Source organism: Panthera tigris, chromosome A2 (assembly GCF_018350195.1).
Source record: "Panthera tigris isolate Pti1 chromosome A2, P.tigris_Pti1_mat1.1, whole genome shotgun sequence".
Lineage (NCBI taxonomy): Eukaryota > Metazoa > Chordata > Mammalia > Carnivora > Felidae > Panthera > Panthera tigris.
Window position 1 is genome coordinate 156354047 of NC_056661.1, and position 22410 is coordinate 156376456.

Here is a 22410-nt window from a genome sequence, read left to right on the forward strand (position 1 = left end):
TATCAACATAATGGTAACCAAAATGTGAAATAAATGATTTAATAATCCAAAGTGAAAAATAACCACAGTTGAAGGAAAGATAATCTGGGAAGTAAGATTGTGATATACAAGAGGCAAGTGTTGGTAATCGGTAGACATAGGTTTTTTTTTAATTTAATTATTAACTTTCTAATTTAGAGATTAGACATATCTTAATCATGCTGATTGTTTCTAGTGTCTAAAAAGAATGATATACTACTGATGTTTCTTAGCCAATTCTGAACTCTAGACAATTATTTTTGCAGCTAAATTTAATATCACATATTCAATACACTGTTATGCAGAATGAAGTGTCATTTTCTATAAATATGATGTCAAATGAAATGACACTTCATTTTCTATAAATACTGTAAGGACATTATGTAAGCTGTTGCCCATAAGGAGACCCTACTCTATCTTAACTGATGCTTCTCTCAGATTTGTAGTTTAAAAACTTCAAATGTCTGCCATACATTGAAACTAACTTCAAAGTTACTTTAAGCAGCTCTTTTTCTTTTCTTTTTTATTTAAAAATTTTTTTTTACATTTATTTATTTTTGATAAAGACAGAGCACAAGTGGGGGAGGGGCGGAGAGAGAAGGAGACACAGAATGCGAAGCAGGCTCCATGCTCTGAGTTATCAGCACAGAGCCCCCGACACGGGGCTCAAACCCACAAACTGTGAGATCATGACCTGAGCCGAAGTTGGATACTCAACTGACAGGGCCACACAGGCACCCCAGTTTTGAGGGACATTTTTAAGTATGTATCAAAAATTTTTTAATTTCTTTTTTAATGTTTTTATTTATTTTTGAGACAGAGCATGAGCAGGGGAGGGGCAGAGAGAGAGGGAGACACAGAATCTGAAGCAGGCTCCAGGCTCCGATGAGAGGCTTGAACCCACAAGCCATGAGATCATGACCTGAGCCAAAGTTGGACGCTCAACAGACTGAGCCACCCAAACGCCCAGCTCTTTTTCTTTTAATTAATACAACTTTTTTCTTTAGATTTCTCCAAACTATAACCACAAAACGGATATAAACTACAAAATGCATTTGTTATAATTTTTCCATAGGTTTGTGATAGTTTAAGAAACCAATTCCAATTTACACTCTGGAAACAATATGTTCATAACTAATTAGTTGAATTGTTACAGTTTTTCAAACAGTTATTGTCAAATCATTAACATCTAACAGAAAAAATGTTCTTTAAAGCAAAAGTTACAACTTTGCAAAAACAAAAGATCTCCTATTTCGCCCTGGATGTATGTATTTTTCACTGACTCTGACACTCATTCATTTAACAAAAACGTTCGGTGTCTTTTACATAATAATGAACAGGGTGATCATTGGGAAGGACAAAATGATATATATGATAATACATACGTTTTATATGTTAAACATAGCATGTGAATTGGTTTCTGTATCACAATCCTCACTGTTTCATCTTTTACTATGTCTTAAAAAATTAGAGATTTATAGTGACAGCATAATTATTTTCACTGACATCTTTGACCACGATTGCACATTTACCATCAGCTCATAGAGACTCCGCATTCATAAGGTGGTGCCTAGAACAGCCTGAATCCACCGAAGCAGTGAGGACCATCTTTAACCAGACTGTTGGAACTAAGCCTAGAAAGGATGAGCTGGCTGCCTGTCTTGTTCTTTATGGTAATTATTTTTGTATAAGCAAAGAAAGCTCTTTAATCAAGCAAGAAGTCAAGGCTCAGAATATCACAGGACTTTCATGCATTTTAAGATAGCCCTTTGAACTGCAAATGTATCAGTAGCCACTCAGTGGGTAAACAGTGAGTACCTATGCATGTGTCTAAGATGGATGTCACAGCACTCTCCATTCAATACATTTCCATCTTGGAGCGCCTGGTGACCCGGTTAGGCCACCAACTTCAGCTCAGGTCATGATCTCAGAGTTCGAGAGTTCGAGCCCCTCGTCGGGTTCTGCACTGACAGCTCAGAGCCTGGGACCTGCTTCGGATTCTGTGTCTCCCTCTCTCTCTGCCCTCACTCGTGCTCTGCCTCTCTTTCTCCCCCAAATAAATAAACATTTACAAATATATATATATTTCCATCTTAAATCTACAGAAGAATATACAATTATTGCCAATATGTTTTCATTACTCAGATCATGCTATTGCATGGGTCTTAAACAAAATCATAAACATGAAGAAAAATTATAATTTTAGTACAAGTGAATTTAGCTCACAATGTACTGAGAACTATTTGTGTAGAAAATCTGCTGCAACTGTGCAAAATAAAAGAGCATCTACCATGTGTATTTAAATGCTGTGACGCTATGCTACATAATACATGATAAATTGATTGTCCTTCTGTATAGCAGATGAGGTCCAGTTGAGAAGCCTTCCTTTTGAGGTCAGTTACATAAGGAAAAAGAGTAATTCTTAGAGCAAACCCTAAAATTGGGAGAAAAATCACTACATTGCATAGAGCTTTTAAAATATTGTGGGGGCACTTGGTTGGTACAGCCAGTTAAGAATCCAACTCTTGATTTCAGCTCAGGTCATGATCTCACGGTTAATGAGTTCAAGCCCCATGTCAGGCTCTGTGCTGACAGCTTGGAGCCTGCTTGGGATTCTCTCTCACCCCCTCTCTCTGCCCCTACCCTGTTCACACACTGTCTCAAAATAAATAAACTTGAAAAATTCTTGTGTATGAAGAAATGGTAAGTGTTTAACAACGAGCTTTCTTAGGGGGAAAGAGGGCCTTATTTATAGTGTTTGCCAATGTTCTAGTGTAAATACTCCTGCCACTGTGCAACTATTGTGTCGCCACTGAGCATGAAGTAGGAAAGGCATGAGTACAGCCAATGCTAGTAAACCAGTAGAAACCAGTTCCATCACATGTTTGAAAGTTACAGAGATTATAACATATCCATGTAATTCCCTATATTTACTAGTCTTCCTTGAAACTAGAATGAATACATGTGATGGTTTCTGTCCTAAAAAAGTGAAAAGTGATGTGTGTCATTTCCAAGCTACAGTAGTTGCAAGCAGGTATGTGTCATCCATCCGTTTCCCTGCTGTGATCTACTAGGAGAACTTGTGTTCCTTAAGGCACAGCTACAAAATGAGCAAGGGCTGCCTTGCCTATGTCTGCCTTTGTGTAAGTATAAAATGTATATCATTATAAGGCATCGAGGACTTGGGGTATATCTGTTGTGCTGTGGCAAGTGAGTATCATGAAGGAAGACTAAGGGTAGTGTATATGATGGAGTTGCCATTTGGAAAACTCCAAAGACCTAGCAGGTAAGACCCTAAGACAAGGTGTGTCTGAAATGTGTCAAACCCTTTGAGATTCAAGGGCAGTTAGATCAAAGCAGAGGGTAAGATGAGACAAGATCTCAAGGCTGGTAATTATGGGGACACCTGGGGGGGTTCAGTTAGTAAAGCATGAGACTCTTGATCTCAGGGTTGTGAGTTCAAGCCCCATGTTGGGTGTAGAGATTACTTTTAAAGATAGATGGATAGATAGAAAGATAGAAAGATAGATAATCATGAAAAGATCAAGGGTCTACATTTAGTCAGCTTATCCCAGAGTGGATCTACAGAAGTGGACTCTACAATTAAGTTTGGCAGCAGGATATTTATTAGGGATCAACACTTGTAGAAGGGACAAGGAGGCAAGAAACCTACCATGCCAGTGCAACAAAGACTCATTCAATCCCACAGGCAGCTCTGAAACACACATGGCCTACCAGCTGCACCATGATGGCTGGGCCTTTGTATCCCCACCACAGTTGTCATTGGTTCTAAGTAGCACCAGAAACACATGCACTAGAATGAGGCATCACTGCAGCAGAGTCACCTGGAAGGGGCTGGTAGTTGGAGGCTGTCTATTGGCAGCTAGAGTGAAACAGTCTTCCCTTAAATTTATAGCTCTCCATATCCATCCTGTGATTGAATTCAAGTTTGAGGAGACTCTTTTTCTTTTTCTGTTTTCTCATTTTCCACTTCTTAAGTAATGGTAAGAATAACCCATAGGGAGGATATTATTCCCCATTTGAGTCAGAGGTTTAAGGAAGATGCTTCCCAAGAGCAAGCATGGAGGAAGAACCTATCAGGTAGGAAACTAAAGGGGAGGATGAACTCAGCTTTGCAAAGTCTAAACTGCAGAGTTGGCCCCCTTTCCCACTGAGGGATTCTTGACCAAGTTAAACTTTGAAATATCTGTTTCTCTTGCTTTCATTTGTCTCTAAGCAAGAAAATAAATGTTCTTTGACTCATCCATTCCACTCCTAGGAATACATCTAAGATTTTAATTAAAAAAAAAAACAACTCGTGTGTGTGTGTGTGTGTGTGTGTGTGTGTGAGAGAGAGAGAGAGAGAGAGAGAGAGAGAGAGATCGCACATATATTTATTGCCCCATAACACATCATAGCAAATAAAATGGACATAATCCATAATCTAATTATCAGAAAGAGATGCACTAAGTTACAATATATTTATGGAATGAAACAAACCCACACAACTATTAAATAAATGTCATAAAATAAGAATCTTTTAAAAAATCAAGTGAAAATTCTAAATCTTCCCTTAAAAAATATTCTATAGAAAACAGAATACAAGTGAAGCCAGAATTGGTGAAGTCAAATACAGTTCAATATGTATTACCAAAAGTAAAGTAGAGGAAGAAAAAAGAATGGAAAGAACTCAAAATAGCAAAATAAAGTTTTGGATAATACTCCAAAGTTCTAACCAACCTTCATTTCCTAGTTCCTGAAAGAAAAAGAAAAAATGGGACAGATTAATTATTTGAAGACATAATGACAAGAACTTATAAAGTCTGATAAGCGATATCAATACACAGATTCAAGAAGCTCAAAAGTCCTCGCAGGATAAATATAAAGAAAACTTCACTGGAAAATACAGTTCATGATATTGTAATACATTGTATGGCGGCAGATGGTTCCTACACTTGTGGTGAGTATAGCATAATATATAAAGTAGTTGGATCACTATGTTATACACCTGAAACTAATGTAACATTATCAATAACACTCAATTAAAAATTAAAAAAAATAATTTCAACCAAAAAAGAAAAGTGAAAACCTTACTAGAAACATACTAGTCAAACTACTGAAAAATGAAAGAGGAAAGAGAACTTTACAATTTGTCGGGGGAAGAAAAAAACATTACTTTAAAAGGAAGAGTAAAATTTTAGTTGACTTCTTTACCAAACATCATGGAAGCCAAAATACAATGGAATATCATCTTAAAGTAGTGAAATAGCTCTAAATAGAAATTAGAAAAGAAGGAAACTGGGAATATCAGGAAGAAAGAAATAGCATAATGAGCAAAATTAGGAGTAAATCCATAGGCTTTTCTTATCCTCTTAAATTTTCTAAATTATGCTTGATGGCTCAAGCAAAAGTTATGGCATTATCTGGTGTATTCTAAATTTATGTAGGGGAAATATTAAAGATCACTATACTATAAATTGGAGAGAGTAAAGACATGAAAGGAGACAAGGTTTCTATACTTCACTCAAACTGGTAAAAATGACATCAATTGAATGTGATTATGTATATATAATATCTAGAACAACTAAGCTATGAAAAACACCCAAAAAACTATACAAAGAGATACACCAAAAACACTATTGACACATCAAAATGGAGCTCTAAAAAAATGGTCAAGTAACACACAGGAAGTCAAAATTCTTTGAAAAGAAACAAAAAATAGAGAGTTGAGACAGAAAATAAAAAAAGTCAGACTTAACCCCAATCATACCAATAATTAGATTAAATATAAATGTCTAGATACAACAATTTAAAAACAGAGAATGTCAGGGCACCTGGGTGGCATAGATAAGCGTCAGGCTCTTGATTTTGGCTCAGGTCATGATCTTGAAGTTCCTGGGATCGAGCCCTGTGTTGGGTTCTGTGGTCACAGTGCAGAGCCTGCTTGGGATTCTCTCTTTCCCTCTCTTTTTCTCTCTGCCCCTTATTTGCTCACACACACTCTGTCTCTCAAAATAAATAAACTTTAAAATAAATAATAAAGATAGAGAATGTCAAAGTATATTAAAACATGACTCTTCTATTTCTTGCTGTCTGCAAGTAACTCACTTCAGAGACAACAATATGGGTAGACTGACATAAAAGGACACGAAAAGGTATATCCTATGCAAGCATTAATGAATGGAAAGCAAGAATGGCTGTATTAATACCAGAGAAAGCAAAGTGTTAGAAAGGGATATGATGACAGGAGGTTTAATCCACCAAGAAGACAAAGCAATCCTAAATGTGTATTCACCAAACAACAGAGCTTCAAAATATGTGATGCAGAAACTGGCAGAACTGAGAAGATGATCTAGACCAGTCCGCAAATGGTTAGAGACTTCTGTGCCCCTGATTCAACGACTGATAGAACGACTAGAAAATCAGCAAGAATATGGAAGAACTCAAGAACACCATCAACCTAAAGAGTCTAATCAGTATTTATAAAACCTTCCTTCCAACAACAGCAGAATACACAGTGTTTTCAAAGACTGAAAAAACATAAACCAAGATAGACTTAGTCTAAGCCATAAAAAATATCTCCATAAATTTCAAAGAAATAATCACACAGAGTGGGTCCTCCAACCACAATGGAATCAAACTAGAAATCAACATTGGAAAAATAGGGAACTCTCCCAACATTTAAAGATTTTTAAATTACTTTTGAATCTATAAGTCAAAGTCAGCTCAAGAGAAATAAATACATTGAACTGAATGAGAATGAAAATACAACACCTCAGCGCTGAGAGGGAAATGTTCAATCAATGTGTATATTACAATAAATACAATTAGAAAAGAGGAAGAGTCTCACAACTGCAATGAGATATCACTGCACATCTGTCAGAGTGGCTAAAATCGGAAACACAAGAAACAAGTGCTGGTGAGATTATCGAGAAAAAGGAAGCAACCCTCCTGCACCGTTGGTGGGAATGCAAGCTGGATTCCCACAGTGGGTGCCCCCACTGTGGAAACAATATGGAGGTTCCTCAAAATGTTAAAAATAGAACTACTCTACAATCCAGCAACTGCAAAAAATACAAAAACACTAAATCAAAAGGATACATGCATGCTTATGTTCATTGAAGCACTATAATAGCCAAATTATGGAAGCAACCCAAGCGTCCATTAGATGATGAATGTGTATATACATATACATATGTATATACATATATACATATGTATATACATATACACAAATGTTTTCACCTCAACTGAACCAATGTATATATGTACGTACATATGCATATACATATGTATATGCATATATGTATATACATATGTATATGCATATGTACCTACATATATGTATATACATACATATATACATATATACAATGGAATATTATTCAACCATAAAAAAGAATGGAATCTTGCCATTTGTAATGACGTGGTTGGAGCCAGACAGTATAAGACTAAGCAAAATAAGTCAGAGAAAGACAAATATCATATTTTAGTCATGTGTGGAATTTAAGAAACAAATTCACAAAGGAAAGAAGAGACGGACTCTTTTTAATGTTTATTTTTGACAGAGAGAGAGACAGAGCATGAGCAGGGGAGGGGCAGAGAGAGAGGGAGACACAGAATCCGAGGCAGGCTCCAGGCTCTGAGCTGTCATCACAGATCCCGACGCCGGGCTCAAACTCACGGACAGTGAAATCATGACCTGAGCTGAAGTTGGACGCTCAACCAACTGAGCCACCCAGGCGCCCCGACAGACTCTTAATTATAGAGAACAAAATGAGGGTTATCAGAGGAGAGGTAGGTGAAGGGATAGGGGAAGTAGGTGATGGGGATTAAGGGGGGCACTTATGATGAGAACTGGATGTGTACGGAATTGTTGAATCCCTATATTGTACACCTGAAAGTAATATAACACTATATTAACTATATTGGAATTAAAATTAATAAATGAATAAATACGTAAATAAGGAAAGTCTCAAATTAATAATAGATGTCCTTACCTCAAGAGCCTAGAAAAAAAAGAGCAAAATAAAATCAAAGCAAGCAGGGGATGGCAGTTAATGAATATAAGAACAGAAACATTGAACTTAAAAAAAATCAATAGGTAAATCAATAAAACAAAGAGTTGGTTCTTTTGAAAGGTGAATAAAATTTAGAAGCCTCTAATAGTACTTGAAAACACATGACTTAAAAATACCAGAATGAAATGGGGGATATCGCTGCCGACGCCAAAGGATGATAAAGGAAATTACAAGTAACTTGATTAAATGGTCCACTTCCCTGAAAAACACAAACTACTATAGCTCACCGAATAAGAAGAGATAATTCGCATAATCCTACAACTACTAAGGAAAGTTAATTCATAATTTTTAAACTGCCAAAGCATAAACCTCAGGAAAAGGACTTATATACACACACACACACACCAAAACAAAAACAAAGGCTGTACACAAATGTTTATATATTTTGGGGCAGAAGAGCTCAAAACTGAAACAATCCAGACGTCCATCAGTAGGTAAATGATTAAAAGGTGCCACATCCACACCATAGAGTACAGCTCAGATGTGAGGGCGATCTCATTGATCGCCAGGGTCGATTTGGGCTGATCGGGCTGGCTAAGCGGTGTCCCCTTCCTCCCTCACTGCTCCATGTGCATTTCTGTCCCTCAGGAAGAGGACAACCTTCCCTGATAGAGAAGGACCGTTTCGGCTAAGGGTATACAGGTAGCTGTGCTTTGCTCTAGAACCTCCAAGCAAGCACTCATAGTCCATTTGTAGGAGAATGTAGGCTAGTCAAGCTTCCAAGACTCCAGACACATCCAAAGGAGGCACTGCATGTGACAGTCTGCCTTTCTTTAAAAAAAAAAAAAAATACAGCTCAGCAATAAAAAAGAGCAATTACTGATTTCTGCAACAGCCTGGATGAACCTCCCTATACGCTGAGTGAAAAAAAAAAGAAAGTTAATCACGTAAGATTATATACTGTATGATTCCATTTATGTAACAATTTTGAAATATCAAAATTACAGAAATGGAGAATATTTTTGTGGTTACAATGAGGGTGGGAAGGACATGCCTAGAAAAAGGCAACAGGGAGAGATTCTATGGTGATGAAAATGTTTTCACCTCAACTGAACCAATATCAACATGCTGACTGTGATGTTGTATCATAGTTTTGAAAGACGTTACCAATGTGGGGAAACAGTAAAGAGTGTATGGTATTTTAATAATGGTAATATAATAACCCCTGTGTTATTTTTTACACCTGCACATGAACATACAATTATATAAAAATAAAAGTTTAACTAAAAATGAAAAATTTTTAAGTTGAAAACAAGTATTAAAAACATAATTCTTACACAAAGATTTGCATAAAAATTTAAAGACACTTAGATATCAAAATAATTTTGGAAAGAACAAAATTGGAAGCTTTACATTTCTGACTGCAAGACTTAGTTTATAATGTTGTATGATGATATTAGTTTAAGTATAAATCGATAGAAAAGAGAATAGAGACTACAATAATAGATCCATACGTATTTCATCAGTATTTTTGACAATGTTGCCAGTGTAACTCAATGGGTAAATGCAGTCGACCTCTTTATAAAAAATAAATAAAAGAACCTCAACCCATATTTCGTACCACACACAAAGATAATTTGAGGCACATCTTAGATCTAAACATGAAAGTAAGTAATAACTCTTCGAGGAGAGAAATTGGAGTATGACCTTTGGATGAGTTGTTTTCTTAAGTTGGAAGCTAAAAGCACTAATTATAAAAGAAGAAATTCAGCTGAATGCCATTAAAACGAATCATTTCTGTTTATCAAAAGAATCAGTAAGAAGGTGAAGAGGCAAACCACATCTGGAAGAAGACAGACTTAGTACACATGTTCAACAAAACACTTGGATCCAGACTCTGGAAAGAATGTCTACAAATCAATGACAGGAGAAAAACAACTCAATTGAAACTGGGCAAAAGATTTGAACAGGTACTTCATACAAAAGATTATTCAAAAGATCAATTAGCGTATGATAATGTGTTCAGTACAGCTAATCATCAATAAAATCACAAATACCACAATGGGTAACATTATAAAATTAATATCAAGTGCTGGTGGGAAACTAAAATTATAAAACCACATTGGAAAACTGGCAGTATCTACTAAAATTCAACATGTGCCTGTCCAAGGATTGGGCAATTCTATCTTTTATATATACACACTGAACACATGTATAAGAACATTCAAAGAAGTTTTAGTTACAATAGCCAAAAACTAGAAATAACACAAACTTCCACAAAAGTAGAATAAATTGTGAAATGTTCATATTGAATATTATGCAGTATCAGAAAATGATGTATACAACATAGGTACAAAAGTATGGATAAATCTCAAGGACCTTATATTGAACCAAAGAAGAAAACATGTATGAAACAGACATGAAAACATGCATACATACTGAATAATTATTCCAATGAGGTTCAGAAACAAGCAAAGCTAACCTATTATGATAGAGGTCAAAATTCCTTCCACAGAGAAAGGAAGTGATTTGGGGCAGGTGGTGGGGTGAGGGAAGAAGAAAAAAGAGTTTTTCTCTTGTGATGAAGATGTTCTACATCTCGATCTGGATGGGGCTTACACAGGTGTGTTAATATATACAAATTATTGGATCTATATACTTTATAGCTTTGGCACTTGGGCTGTATGATCAGCAGACAACATGGATTGGAAAGTATCTCTAATAGATAAAGATGTCATGTGGAGTCTCTGGCAAGCCCCAATAGGTGAGTCATTGGACAGGCAACAGGAATTCTGCATCAAGGTCTTTCCTTCTATACCAGAAGACAATACACATTTCAAAACATGACTCCTGATGTACTACTGAACCTTAGCAGACTATTCATAGAGTATCAAGTAGCTATAAATGCAGGATTGCTTATTTTGAACTGAGATGTTACACAACCCACCTAATTATAAGATTGAGTGACCATAGCAGCCATACCTCATAAAAAGAATGTGGTATAAGTCAGGACAAGATCAAGTGCAGAAGACAAAAGTAAGCCGAATGGCCCAGATCCTCATGTATCTTCTATCACCGATGGTTCTTCCCACTCAGTGCAGTGTATCTACCGTGGGTGTGGGACCTTAAAGATAAGGGTTAATCTGTCATTTTCCATAGCTGGCAATTCACCTAATCACCTACCTTGTGGGGACAGAAGTTGCCTGAAGTGAGAATGTGCAAACTCCTGGAAATTGGCAAATGGTTTGACTGGTTGGTCACAGATCAGAAGGAGTACTGTTGGTATATTAGGTGAATGGAACACAAAGAATGAGAATCTGTATATTGCACATTAATGCCTAACAAGCAAATGACTGTGTGCGACATAAATACAGAATGGCCTGAAACGTTGGACCTCAAAGGCAAGGCTAAGTGGGATGCTCAGAAAGAGCTGAAAGGGACATCCAAGGAAGACACCTTGAAAAATTGCATCTGCAAAGCAGAGTATCTAAAGAAAAATAATAAAATACAAGGGACTGGATTTAGCTGCTAGCCACACGTTTCCTCTAAATTTACATAATGCCTTGTTTTTCTAATACTGTGTATGAAGCAAAATGATGAAAATAATTAGTTGACCCAGTTCCCGAAGACTGTCCAGGATGCAGTTCTAACAGATTATGGCTTGAAAATAGCTTCTGGGTAGTTTGTAGATAAATTAGAAGTGCACTTGTTGCTTTTTAAAAGCCCAACATTCAACAACCAGGTACAAGATGATTCTATCAGAATGTCAGCCAACTTTGTTTTTGGCCACCCCAGTGAATGCACAGAGAGCACACAAATGCAGTAGCCATGGCAATAGAGAAGGAGGCTTTGCGTGAATCCAACAGCATAGGCTGCCCCACACCAAGGAGGCTCTACTCTGCTGCTCTCCTCAGCTGACTACATGTTCCATCAGCATCAGAGACCAATGCTGGGCCCTCAATATGGTGCCGTCCCCTTAAAGAGACCAGTAAATCCGTTATGAGCACGCTAATTCCTTCTATCCTATATGGAGCAATGATTTATCATGATTGCAGATGACATACAACTATGAATTTCCCTTTCTTGGTGTAGTACCTTGGTCAGTACCTCGATTGGAGGGCTATTAGAAAATCTGACTTTTGACATGCTTGCCAACAGAATATCACCTTAGTCCATTAGACCTGCTTCACAGCAGATGACCAAGGGATTAGCTGCTCCCAGCTCATATCGTATTACTCAGAAACTGTAGATCTGATAGAAATTGTGACCTGACACAAAGATTTGGGGCACTGCATTGTCGATAACATCCTGAAGAATATACTGTGATAGGTATATGCCTACACTGGTAGGTAGATTACATATATTTAGCTGCATCCATAAGAGTAGAGAGGATAGGAATTGGCCTCCTGCTTTTACAGAACTCTTTCCCAGAAGGACAGGACCAGATGTTATCAGAAAGGAAAAATGTTCTAAAATGAACTTTTCTCAGCCCCTCCAGGCAGATCAACAAGTAGCAGGGCATGGCTACCATGGATTCCCAGCATAGATGCCCACACACTCTAGATCTATGATCAAGGATCCAGCTGCTATTTAAAATGATGTCGTGATTAAGACATTTGAATTCAGGTTCGTGTTCCTACTACCTTCAGGATGGTTGGAGAACTAGACCACCCTGAAGAAATAAGGCTGTAGAAATTAATGTCATGTTTCTATTTCACTACCAAGGAATAACCAGGCATGGATCTTTGAATCTCCCAAGGGCCTCCTGAATGTTTAGGACGTGGAACAACATAAAAATTCATGAAACTATAACACATTCGTGTATTTGGGTAGCTGTAATGTTCATGTGGTGCGACTTGATATTAGTGTGTATTCTTTTAGCTAGAAAGGTACTACTTGTTTTTATCTTAACTTCTAAAGATTTCACTGTCTCTCTGGCTTCTTGAAAGACAGAAGGAGACAGGGACTGCCATTCCTCTCCCCTCTCAGGAGGATAGCAGTGGTTCAGTTCTTCATGTGTCTGTAGGGAGCATGCTGGTACAGGGGAGACCTGTCTCGTATCCCACACAGAGTCTCATGGCAATTGGGAAGGTGCCCTGTGGAGATGATAAATTAATAAAGCCTTTTCTTAAAGGCAACTTGAAGAGCCAAAATCCTTCCTTGACAGTTCTCAGATGAGCAACAAGGCTTCTAGTACCATCAGTAAATTCAGCCACCCTAGATATGTTTGCCTTTTCTGTGTGAAGATGTATTGGGATCTTTATACAACAGTCATCTCTAGACATGCAGGTTTCCTAATTGCTTTCGTAAGTTCTGGCCAAATATATTTTAGCATCATTTTCATTGCCTGTTAGCTTTTGCTATCACAATTTAATATCATGCAAAAGTACATTGTTATTAAGTCTCAAATTTTGCTCACTGATAGTTTAAATAATAGGATATTCCGAGTAAAATATATTCTTGATATATCATTATGTTAATACAATCAATGTACTAATGGCTGCTTTTGACTAGTAGCTCTTTCCGAGATAAGGAGGTAAGTATGTACAAGTGACTTTCTGGTAAAGATTTAATATTAAACAAAAATCCCAGCACTTCTCTATTAAAAATCTAGATTTAATCACTCATACAGGGAAGTCAAATATCTAAATATATAAGAAAGACTATCCAGGGTTATTGAATAAGTGTGCAAATGCTTATCTATTTATTATGTGCGATAGTATGAAGCCCAATTTCCTATCATGATACCTCTACCCAAAGAACAATGGCAGGTGCGTTACAGGAAATCAGTAAATACTTGAAATTATTTTCAACACCCTGGACATGACACTTCTTATTGGAGTGGTTATAAGAGAGTTTCAGTGCACATGGGGTCATTTTTAAGTAAGTTTATAGTTTTATAGCCATTTAAATTAGGATTTATTGTTCATCCTGATTGCCTCCAAGACAAGACGATTGTACGTAAAAGTTGGGAATAAAGTTTAAGCGAGAAGGGTAATGTCATGTTTGTACTTACATTTTATTTTTATTTTTAGCTTATAAATAACAGTAATTTATTTCTCACAGTTCTGACTCATAGTCCAAGATCAAGGGACATGCTCTTCCTGGTTCATAGTTGGCACCGGCTACCTGTAGTCACATGGTTGAAAAAAAATGTACTTACACTTTAATTGTGAAGTCATAGAGAAAGAAGATTTAGTTCAATCTCTCGAGGACTTCAGAGACCCCTTCTGCAGTATCCTTTACAGAAGTCTAGGAGTTATTGTCAGTCCCCTGCAGAGACAGTGTCTAAAATTGGTATTATTAGAGTGTTTGGCCACATTCAGTCGAAATGTGACAAAGTTTTGATTCTGTTCTTATATTTAAATAAATGATAGTATAAAGCTATTCAGTCATTCACATATACGTTCATCTAAATATTGTGGAAAACTAAGTAAGAAAAATGGTATTTTAGGCTGAAAATAAGTATTTGCACTTGATCAAGAAGAGAGTTGGTGAGATACTAGCTATAGAGGTGACAGTAGATGTAGGAGTGGAAAATGTGTTTATGGGCACGTGGATGGCTCAGTCGGTTAAGCATCTGACTCTTGATTTCCAGTCAGGTCATGATCTCATGGTTGTGAGATCAAGCCCCAAGTTGGGCTCTGCTCTGGGTGTGGAGCCTGCTTAAGAGTCTCTCTCTCTCTTTCTCCCTCTGCCCCCCCCCCAAAAGTGTGTTTAGACAAGCAGGTGAGAGGTTAATGGCTAATGGTGAATCTGGCCAATGGTATAGCTAAACCTAGTATATTGTTATTCTTAATGAGCCCTTCCAACTCGAGATTAGACATACTGATGTTTAAGGACTTTGGCAAAGAAAAGAAGAATTTATTTGAAGAATATGGGGTAGCTCACTGAATGAAACAAAAACTGTGTATCTGACAGGACACAATGTATTTATTTTGAACATTTAGACTCTGCTAATAACATTAACGACAAAGGAAACGCGCGTGCGCGTATGTGTGTGTGTGTGTATCTATTTTTAAATTTATTTCAGGGCTACTAAAGTCTTTAAACATTCATTAAAATACATAAAAATGTACTCAAAGTGTTTCTGAATAACTTTCTGTCCTAAAAAAAAGGTTTCAAACAACATAAATTTATTTCGAATGATTTCTCTTAAGTCATATACATTAACTCTATTCCATCATTGGGATATGGAAGCCAATATGACCTCTATCACAGAGTTTACCCTATTGGGATTTCCCCTTGCTCTGAGGATTCAGATGCTTCTCTTTGGTATCTTCTCCCTGTTCTACGCCTTTACCCTGCTGGGGAATGGGCTCATCCTGGGACTCATCTGGCTGGACTCCAGACTGCACACCCCCATGTACTTCTTCCTCTCCCACCTGGCCATCGTTGACATAGCCTATGCCTGCAACACAGTGCCTCAGATGCTGATAAACCTCCTGAAGCCAGACCAACCCATCTCCTTTGCTGGCTGCATGACACAGACCTTTCTCTTTTTGACTTTTGCTGTCACAGAATGTCTTCTCCTGGTGGTGATGTCCTATGATCGGTATGTGGCCATCTGCCACCCACTCCGATATCCTGTCATCATGAGCTGGAGAGTCTGCATCATGCTGGTGGTGACTTCCTGGACCTTTGGAGTCCTTCTGTCTTTGATTCATCTCATATTACTTCTACCCTTACCCTTCTGTAGATCCCAGAAAATCAATCACTTTTTCTGTGAAATCATGGCTGTTCTCAAACTTGTCTGTGCAGATACACACATCAATGAGATTGTGGTATTGGCTGGAGCAATTTCCGTACTAGTGGGACCCTTCTCCTCGATTGTGATCTCATATATGTGCATCCTCTGTGCCATCCTCAGGATCCAGTCTGGGGAAGGTCAAAGAAAAGCCTTCTCTACCTGCTCATCCCATCTCTGTGTGGTTGGACTCTTTTATGGCACGGCGATTATAATGTATGTTGGGCCCAGATATGGGAACCCCAAGGAGCAGAAGAAATATCTCCTCCTGTTTCACAGCCTTTTCAATCCCATGCTCAACCCGCTGATCTATAGTCTTAGGAACTCAGAAGTGAAGAATGCCTTAAAGAGAGTGCTGGGGGCACACCTGGGTGGCTCAGTCAGTTAAGCATCTGACTCTTGGTTTCAGCTCAGGTCATGAACTCACAGTTCATGAGTTCAAGCCCCACGTTGTGCTGACAGCACAGAGCCTGCTTGGGATTTCTCTCACCTTCTTTCTCTGCCCCTTCCTGGCTTGTCCTCTCCATCTCTCGTATATATATATGTATGTGTGTGTGTGTGTGTGTGTGTGTGTGTGTGTATGTACGTATATATATATATGTACATATGTATATGTACATATATACATGTATATATATACATATTATACACACACACACACACACACACACACACACATATTTAAAAAAAAGAGTCCTGGGAATGAAGAGACCCTATGAAAATATTATGGCGTCAGGTTGATAGTGACCTAGGAAGATATTATCTCAAGAGTTTCCAACTCTAGATTAGCATGAGAATTATCTGAGACCCTTATTAAAAATACAGTCAGTCTTCTGAGCCACCACTTAGATCACTGATTCAGTGGATGTGGGATATGTCTTAGAGATCTATATCTTGATATATTGTCGAGACACCTGGGTAGCTCAGTTGGTTAAGCGTCTGACTCTTGATTTCAGCTTAGGTCACGATCTCATGGTTCCTGACATTGAGCCCCATGTCAGGCTCTGCACTGACAATGTGGAGTCTGCTTGGGATTCTCTCTCTCCCTCTCTCTCTGCCCCTCCCCTGCTTTCTCTCTCTCTCCCTCTCTCTCTCTCTCTCCCCCTCTCTCCCTCTCTCCCTCTCTCCCTCTCTCTCTCTCTCCCTCTCAAAATAAATAAACTTAAAAAACATTATCAATAGCTAATTGTAATGCAGCTGGTCCATGAGCCGAGATTTGGAAGCTGCAGATCTAGAACAATACTCTTTATAACATCTTTCTCAAGCTATGGTCTAGCCTCATGCCTCTCAAAGTGTTTTTCTCAAAACACCAGCTCCTCAAGAGAGCTTTAACATAAACTCTATGGTCAAGTAAGTTTGAAAATTATTGTGTATTAGATGCCTTACTTTAGAGCTCACAGTTCATATTATCATTGTGAAAACTGTAAGAATATCTGCAGTAAAGAAGATTTTTATTCCAGTTTTTAGCCAATATTTTCCAAACTTATTTGATCACATAAACAATTTTTTTGTAACACTTATTAGCGGTTTCCAGGACCAGGAGATCTTGATCTGGATTGACTCACTGTGAATATTTCCTATAACCACCTTCTAGAGCAAAATGATTTTTTTCCTGCAAGGTGAGCCTCTAAAGAGGACCTAAGCGCAATACCCTAGATGAGCCTGTGAGAATGTGTGCTTTCTTTGGGTAAAGAAAGTGAGGGTAACTGTTTCTCCTTTTCACTGCTGGATCATCTGGAGGTAATGAATCCAACCCCCTGCTTCATCTTGGGTCAGCATTTACAGATACATCTCATGGAATGACCTCATTCAATTTCACAATCTTCTAAATCTGAGATAAAAAAAACCTATGCATTCCACTGCTTACCCAGTATACTAAATCCATTTTTTCTCTCCTTGATTTTAAAGATAAAACCAGGGTGCCTGTGTGGCTCAGTAAGTTGAGCTTCTGACTCTTGATTTCGGCTCAGGTCATGATCTCATGGTTCGTGGGTTTGAGCCCCATGTCAAGCTCTGCACTTACGGTGTGGATCCTGCTTGAGAGTCTCTCCCTCTCTTTCTGCCCCTTCCCCTACTTGTGCTCGCTCTCTCTCTCTCTCTCTCTCTCAAAATAAATAAACTTAAAAAAACTAAAAACAAATTTAAAGATAAAACCAAGTTTCTCACAGAAATCTAGGAGGATTTGCAAAAGCCACTACTTACACAATGTAGAAGCTTTAACAAGATTTCTCCATTGTTGTGTTTAGAAAATAGAGATATGGGAGATGTTCTGTAAGAGAATGTTTATAGGAAAGGTACACAATTAATGATGGATAAAAAGGATATGAATAGAAGATAGAATGTCCAAAGGGCTAGTTGATCCTTTGAAGATTAAAAAGTAAACAAAATAGGGAAAGTGCATGATTTATTATTCACTGGCTATTCTTGAAATAAATTTCAAATGATAGCCTTACAAACAGGAATTTCCTCATTCTCTATATGGAATGCCGTGTGCATTACTGTAATCTCAAAATAAAAAGGGTTGAGTGAGGTTTTTATGCAGTTGCAAAGATTTCCTCCTCATGAAAGTAAAAAAAAAAAAAAACAAAAACAAAACTCTAAATTCTATGCTGGCTAAATACATGGGCAAAATTTTGATGCTTTTATTACTTTTACATTTTACAATTTTATTAGTTCTTTTTCTACTGATAGAAGAAAATAACATGTTTTTTAAGGTGTATTCAGTAAATTAATACCTTTTACAAATTGTAATTTTTAAATTGTATTTTGGGATATAGTTAAGGCTCAGGTACTTGAAAAGCCATTGAACTTGAAGATAAGTAAAGTCTTTTAAGCACAGTTATAGGAACGTTTTGATTGTAAATTACACCCTGAAGTAAGTTGAAGAAATAAGTTCTATCAAGCTTTAGTGGAGTTAAACTCTGCTGAACAGTTAGGAATATGGGGGATTAAAAGAAACTACTTAGTTACTTCAAAGTGTTTTATATTATTGAACAACTATCATTTCAAATGTTCTTGCTTATGGGGTTAATGTTTAGTCCTTAATAATAAGCATACTAATCTTTCTTGGTTAACCTTTTTCTATGGAAATCCTGATGATCAGGCTATAGAACCACAGTTTGAGCCTCAGGGTTTACCTTGTGTGAGGCTTCTTCATTGGGAGTTTATGGGCACTACAGAACACATGGACAGTCGTCAGTGGCTCAATGGATCCCAGAAAAAGGGAAAAAAAGAAACTCAATTCAACTTCTCTTGAAAAAAACTTTGGGGGCCTAAGTCCTGGTCATCAGTTTGGAAGGTCTGGAAACTAGTTTTCTGTCAGTTAATCTGGAATTGATCAGAATTGTCAGAACTTAATGATTCTCACAAAACTCACAAGATAATTATGATTAACCCAAATGCAATTTCAACCTTTATAGTGAGGCATGTTTCTTCCCAGGGAAAGGAGTACCTATACCCATTATCCAAAATAACCCAGTTCTCTTTTCAAAAATCCAAGAAATGAATAAACAGTAATATATGGCTCAAAGAGGCTAGAATCAGAACAGATGGATTTGAATAATGCTGAAAGGTACTTCTTCAAAACTGTAGAAAAATTTCTCCCAATAGATCACAATTTATTCTTATCATGAACCTAGATGTCTACAACTGAAGTTTCTATACCTTGGGCTGTGCTCAATGAACTAACAAATTCTGCCTGTTTATTTTCCCAGTTTTCAAGATTCCAAGTGAAACATTGATAATAGCAATTGCTATTTTCCATTAATTATATATGTTATGACATTCTGAAGATACGTTCATCCCTGACTCAGATACTTAGTTCATCAATTAAAAGCCAACATTTTGTTAGGGTGCCTGTGGCTCAGTCAATTAAGTGTCCTACTCTTGGTTTTGGCTCAGGGCATGACCTCACGGTTCATGAGTTCGAGCCTGGTGTCCCCGCTTAAGATTCCCCCTCTCTCCCTCTCTCTCTGCCCCTTCCCTGCTTGCATGCACACACACTCTATATATAAATAAGTAAACATTAAAAATACAACATTTTTCAAACCAGTTATTGAGACAATTTACTTTGGGAAGTGTTTAAATTATCAACATATTGATTTTTATTCTACTTCCAAATGGAAATGATGTAAAATTCTGGTGGACCTTGAGATAACCATAAGATTGGTGGTTAGAAAATGTCTGATGCTAACAGATAATGTAAAAAAGAATATATTTAAAAAAAAAAGAATATATATTTTTGCAATTAAGAGTTAATTATGCTATGTGTTATTTCCTTTGTAAACATTTATGTTTTACGTATGTATATGTTTTACTCTGACCACTTTTTAAAATTTCTTAGTTTCATTTTTTTAGTGTTTGTTTATTTTTGAGACAGAGGATGAACATGCAAATGTGAGCAGGGAAGAGACAGAGATAAAGGAAGACAGAGAATCCCAATCCCAAACAGGCCCTGTGTTGTCAACAGTACATGGGGCTTGAAGTCATGAATGGTGAGATCGTGACCTGAGCTGAAATCAAGAGTTGGATGCTTAAACCAATGAGCAACCCAGGCACCCCTGACCACTTTTTGTTTAAAGTAAGGTCTACATCCAACATGGGCTTGAACTCATGATCCCGAGATTGAGAGTTGCATGTTCTATGGGCTGAGCCAGCCAGATGCCCCTACTCTGACCACTTTTAGAAGCTGTCCATAAGTTAAAGCAATGTTACCTTGATATGTACTAGAGAACATGTACTTTTGAGATGATGCATTTCCCAAAGTTAAAGTTTGTTTGGTATCATAAAAATTTATATTTAATTTCCTTATTGTCTTAGTTCAAAGTTCCTACTTTTTATAACTGATAGTCATACAGTGATGAATGAGAAAAACCCTATTATTTTCACAATTTCAGTGTGCCGCTATTTTTTTTCTTTTAAACATCAGTTTCCAGATATCCACATTTTTCTACAAGCCTCCTGAAACATAAAAAGAAAAGAAACTTGATAATTGTAACCAGTTTTCCCTAAGTTTATGGGATAACCCCAGGAAGCCAGGAATCACACTGTAATGAACTAATTAGTTTGTGAATCTCACGCTTGATTGGTAAGAGATTTCTCAGATAACATTTTGAGTCCCTCACATCCAGTATAGGAAAACAGTAGGATGCAAATACATGACATCATCACAGGTAGGAAATTCTCTCCCAACCCAGAAGAGGTAGGAAGCTTCAAGGGGAAGATGCCTTCCAGAGGGTTCTCTCCCCCTGGCCTGAGGGACTGGACCCCTAGAATCTCCTCACCTCAGAATCGAGATTAGAGTGTATTGCCAAGGCTGATCTATTTGAGTGGTTTGTGTTCTAGAAAACCCCTCTTCAGGTGTGTTCTAATAAGCCCCACTGGGACTCCGTGTTTCTCCTCAGACTTCCTGGTCTGCTCCCTGCCTCCATAACCTGCTCTCTACGGCATCTCCACATCTTGAGCCATTGCTTGGAACCAGCTGATTTTTCAGGGTCCTTCCTTCCCCCCTCTGCTGCTACACAAGGTGGCCCAGAGTACAGTGGGGAGAAGCTGAAATACAGAGGTGAATGCCGGGAGCTTCTTCATCGTCACACTCGTTCTGCTTCCTTCTAGGTTCCCCTGAATGACCTGATGGTTTGGGAATTAGGGCAGTGCTGGGATTCACGAAATCCAAATAATGCCAAGTTTTCCGGGGCCGTAATGACCGGTGTTGTCTCAGAGGCATCCTCTGTGGCTGGTTGTGGTTCCTGATCGTGTGTCCTGCTGGGGATGAGAGCAGAACTAGGGAACTGCTTTGTCCCCTTCCCAGTGGAGTGGGCATGCACTGTATCTCGCAGCCCACCCCTCCAGGGAGCCCTTAGACGCTACCAACTAGGCTGGGGCCATAGGAGAATCAAAGCGCCTTTTCTGAGGATTCTGCCACCTTTGCAGTCAGGAACAGGAGTGAGGGTTCTGCAGCTCCCACAGGCACTCCCAGAAAGCACGATCCTGCCCAACCTTGAGGTATTTTTCCCTTCTGGGGTCCCTGAGTCCAAACGTGGGAGCTAACCAGGCCACCTTATTTTACTTTATCATTAATTCCTCTTAGACATGGGGTAGCATCTACACTTCTGTGGACTATCACTCTGTTTCTGACAATCTTTATTTTAAATGTTAGAGAAGTAAATACTCTTTATTAATGTTAAACATATATGCTCATCATTCACATTCTATATGAATAGTTTCAGGGGAATATTAGATGCACATTTTATAGACAAATTATATAAAGATGTTTTGGGTTTCGAGTTTGGTTAATTTGCTTCATTGGTGGAGAAATATCCACGTGATAGACATTTACTTAGAAAAGATAGCACTAACAGAAGGAGTAAGAAATTTCTGTGTCATGCATTTAAACAGAACATATGGAATAATCTTAGCCAAAGAAAATTACAGGAGGGTATATTACAGAATGGTGTTATGTCGGGAAAATTAACATGTTGGTTATTATATAAAATATGCATTTACTTATTGTCAACACAGGTACAGTGGGTACTAAATCTATGTCATATGTTTATCTTAAGCTTAGCATTAAGGACAGCTAGAATGTATTCAATAAATATGTGTAAGTGTTAGATTTTTCATAGC

At 37.8% G+C, this 22410-nt stretch overlaps 1 protein-coding gene across 1 annotated transcript; it reads left to right on the forward strand.

Annotated features, from left to right (window-relative positions):
- Window positions 1–15232: 15232 nt before the first annotated feature.
- LOC102971913 (olfactory receptor 13-like) lies at window positions 15233–21537 on the forward strand. The gene is made up of 2 exons (XM_007090901.1): window positions 15233–16165; window positions 21400–21537. The coding sequence occupies exons 1-2, from the start codon at window positions 15233–15235 to the stop codon at window positions 21535–21537; spliced, it is 1071 nt and encodes a 356-aa protein (XP_007090963.1).
- Window positions 21538–22410: the final 873 nt, after the last annotated feature.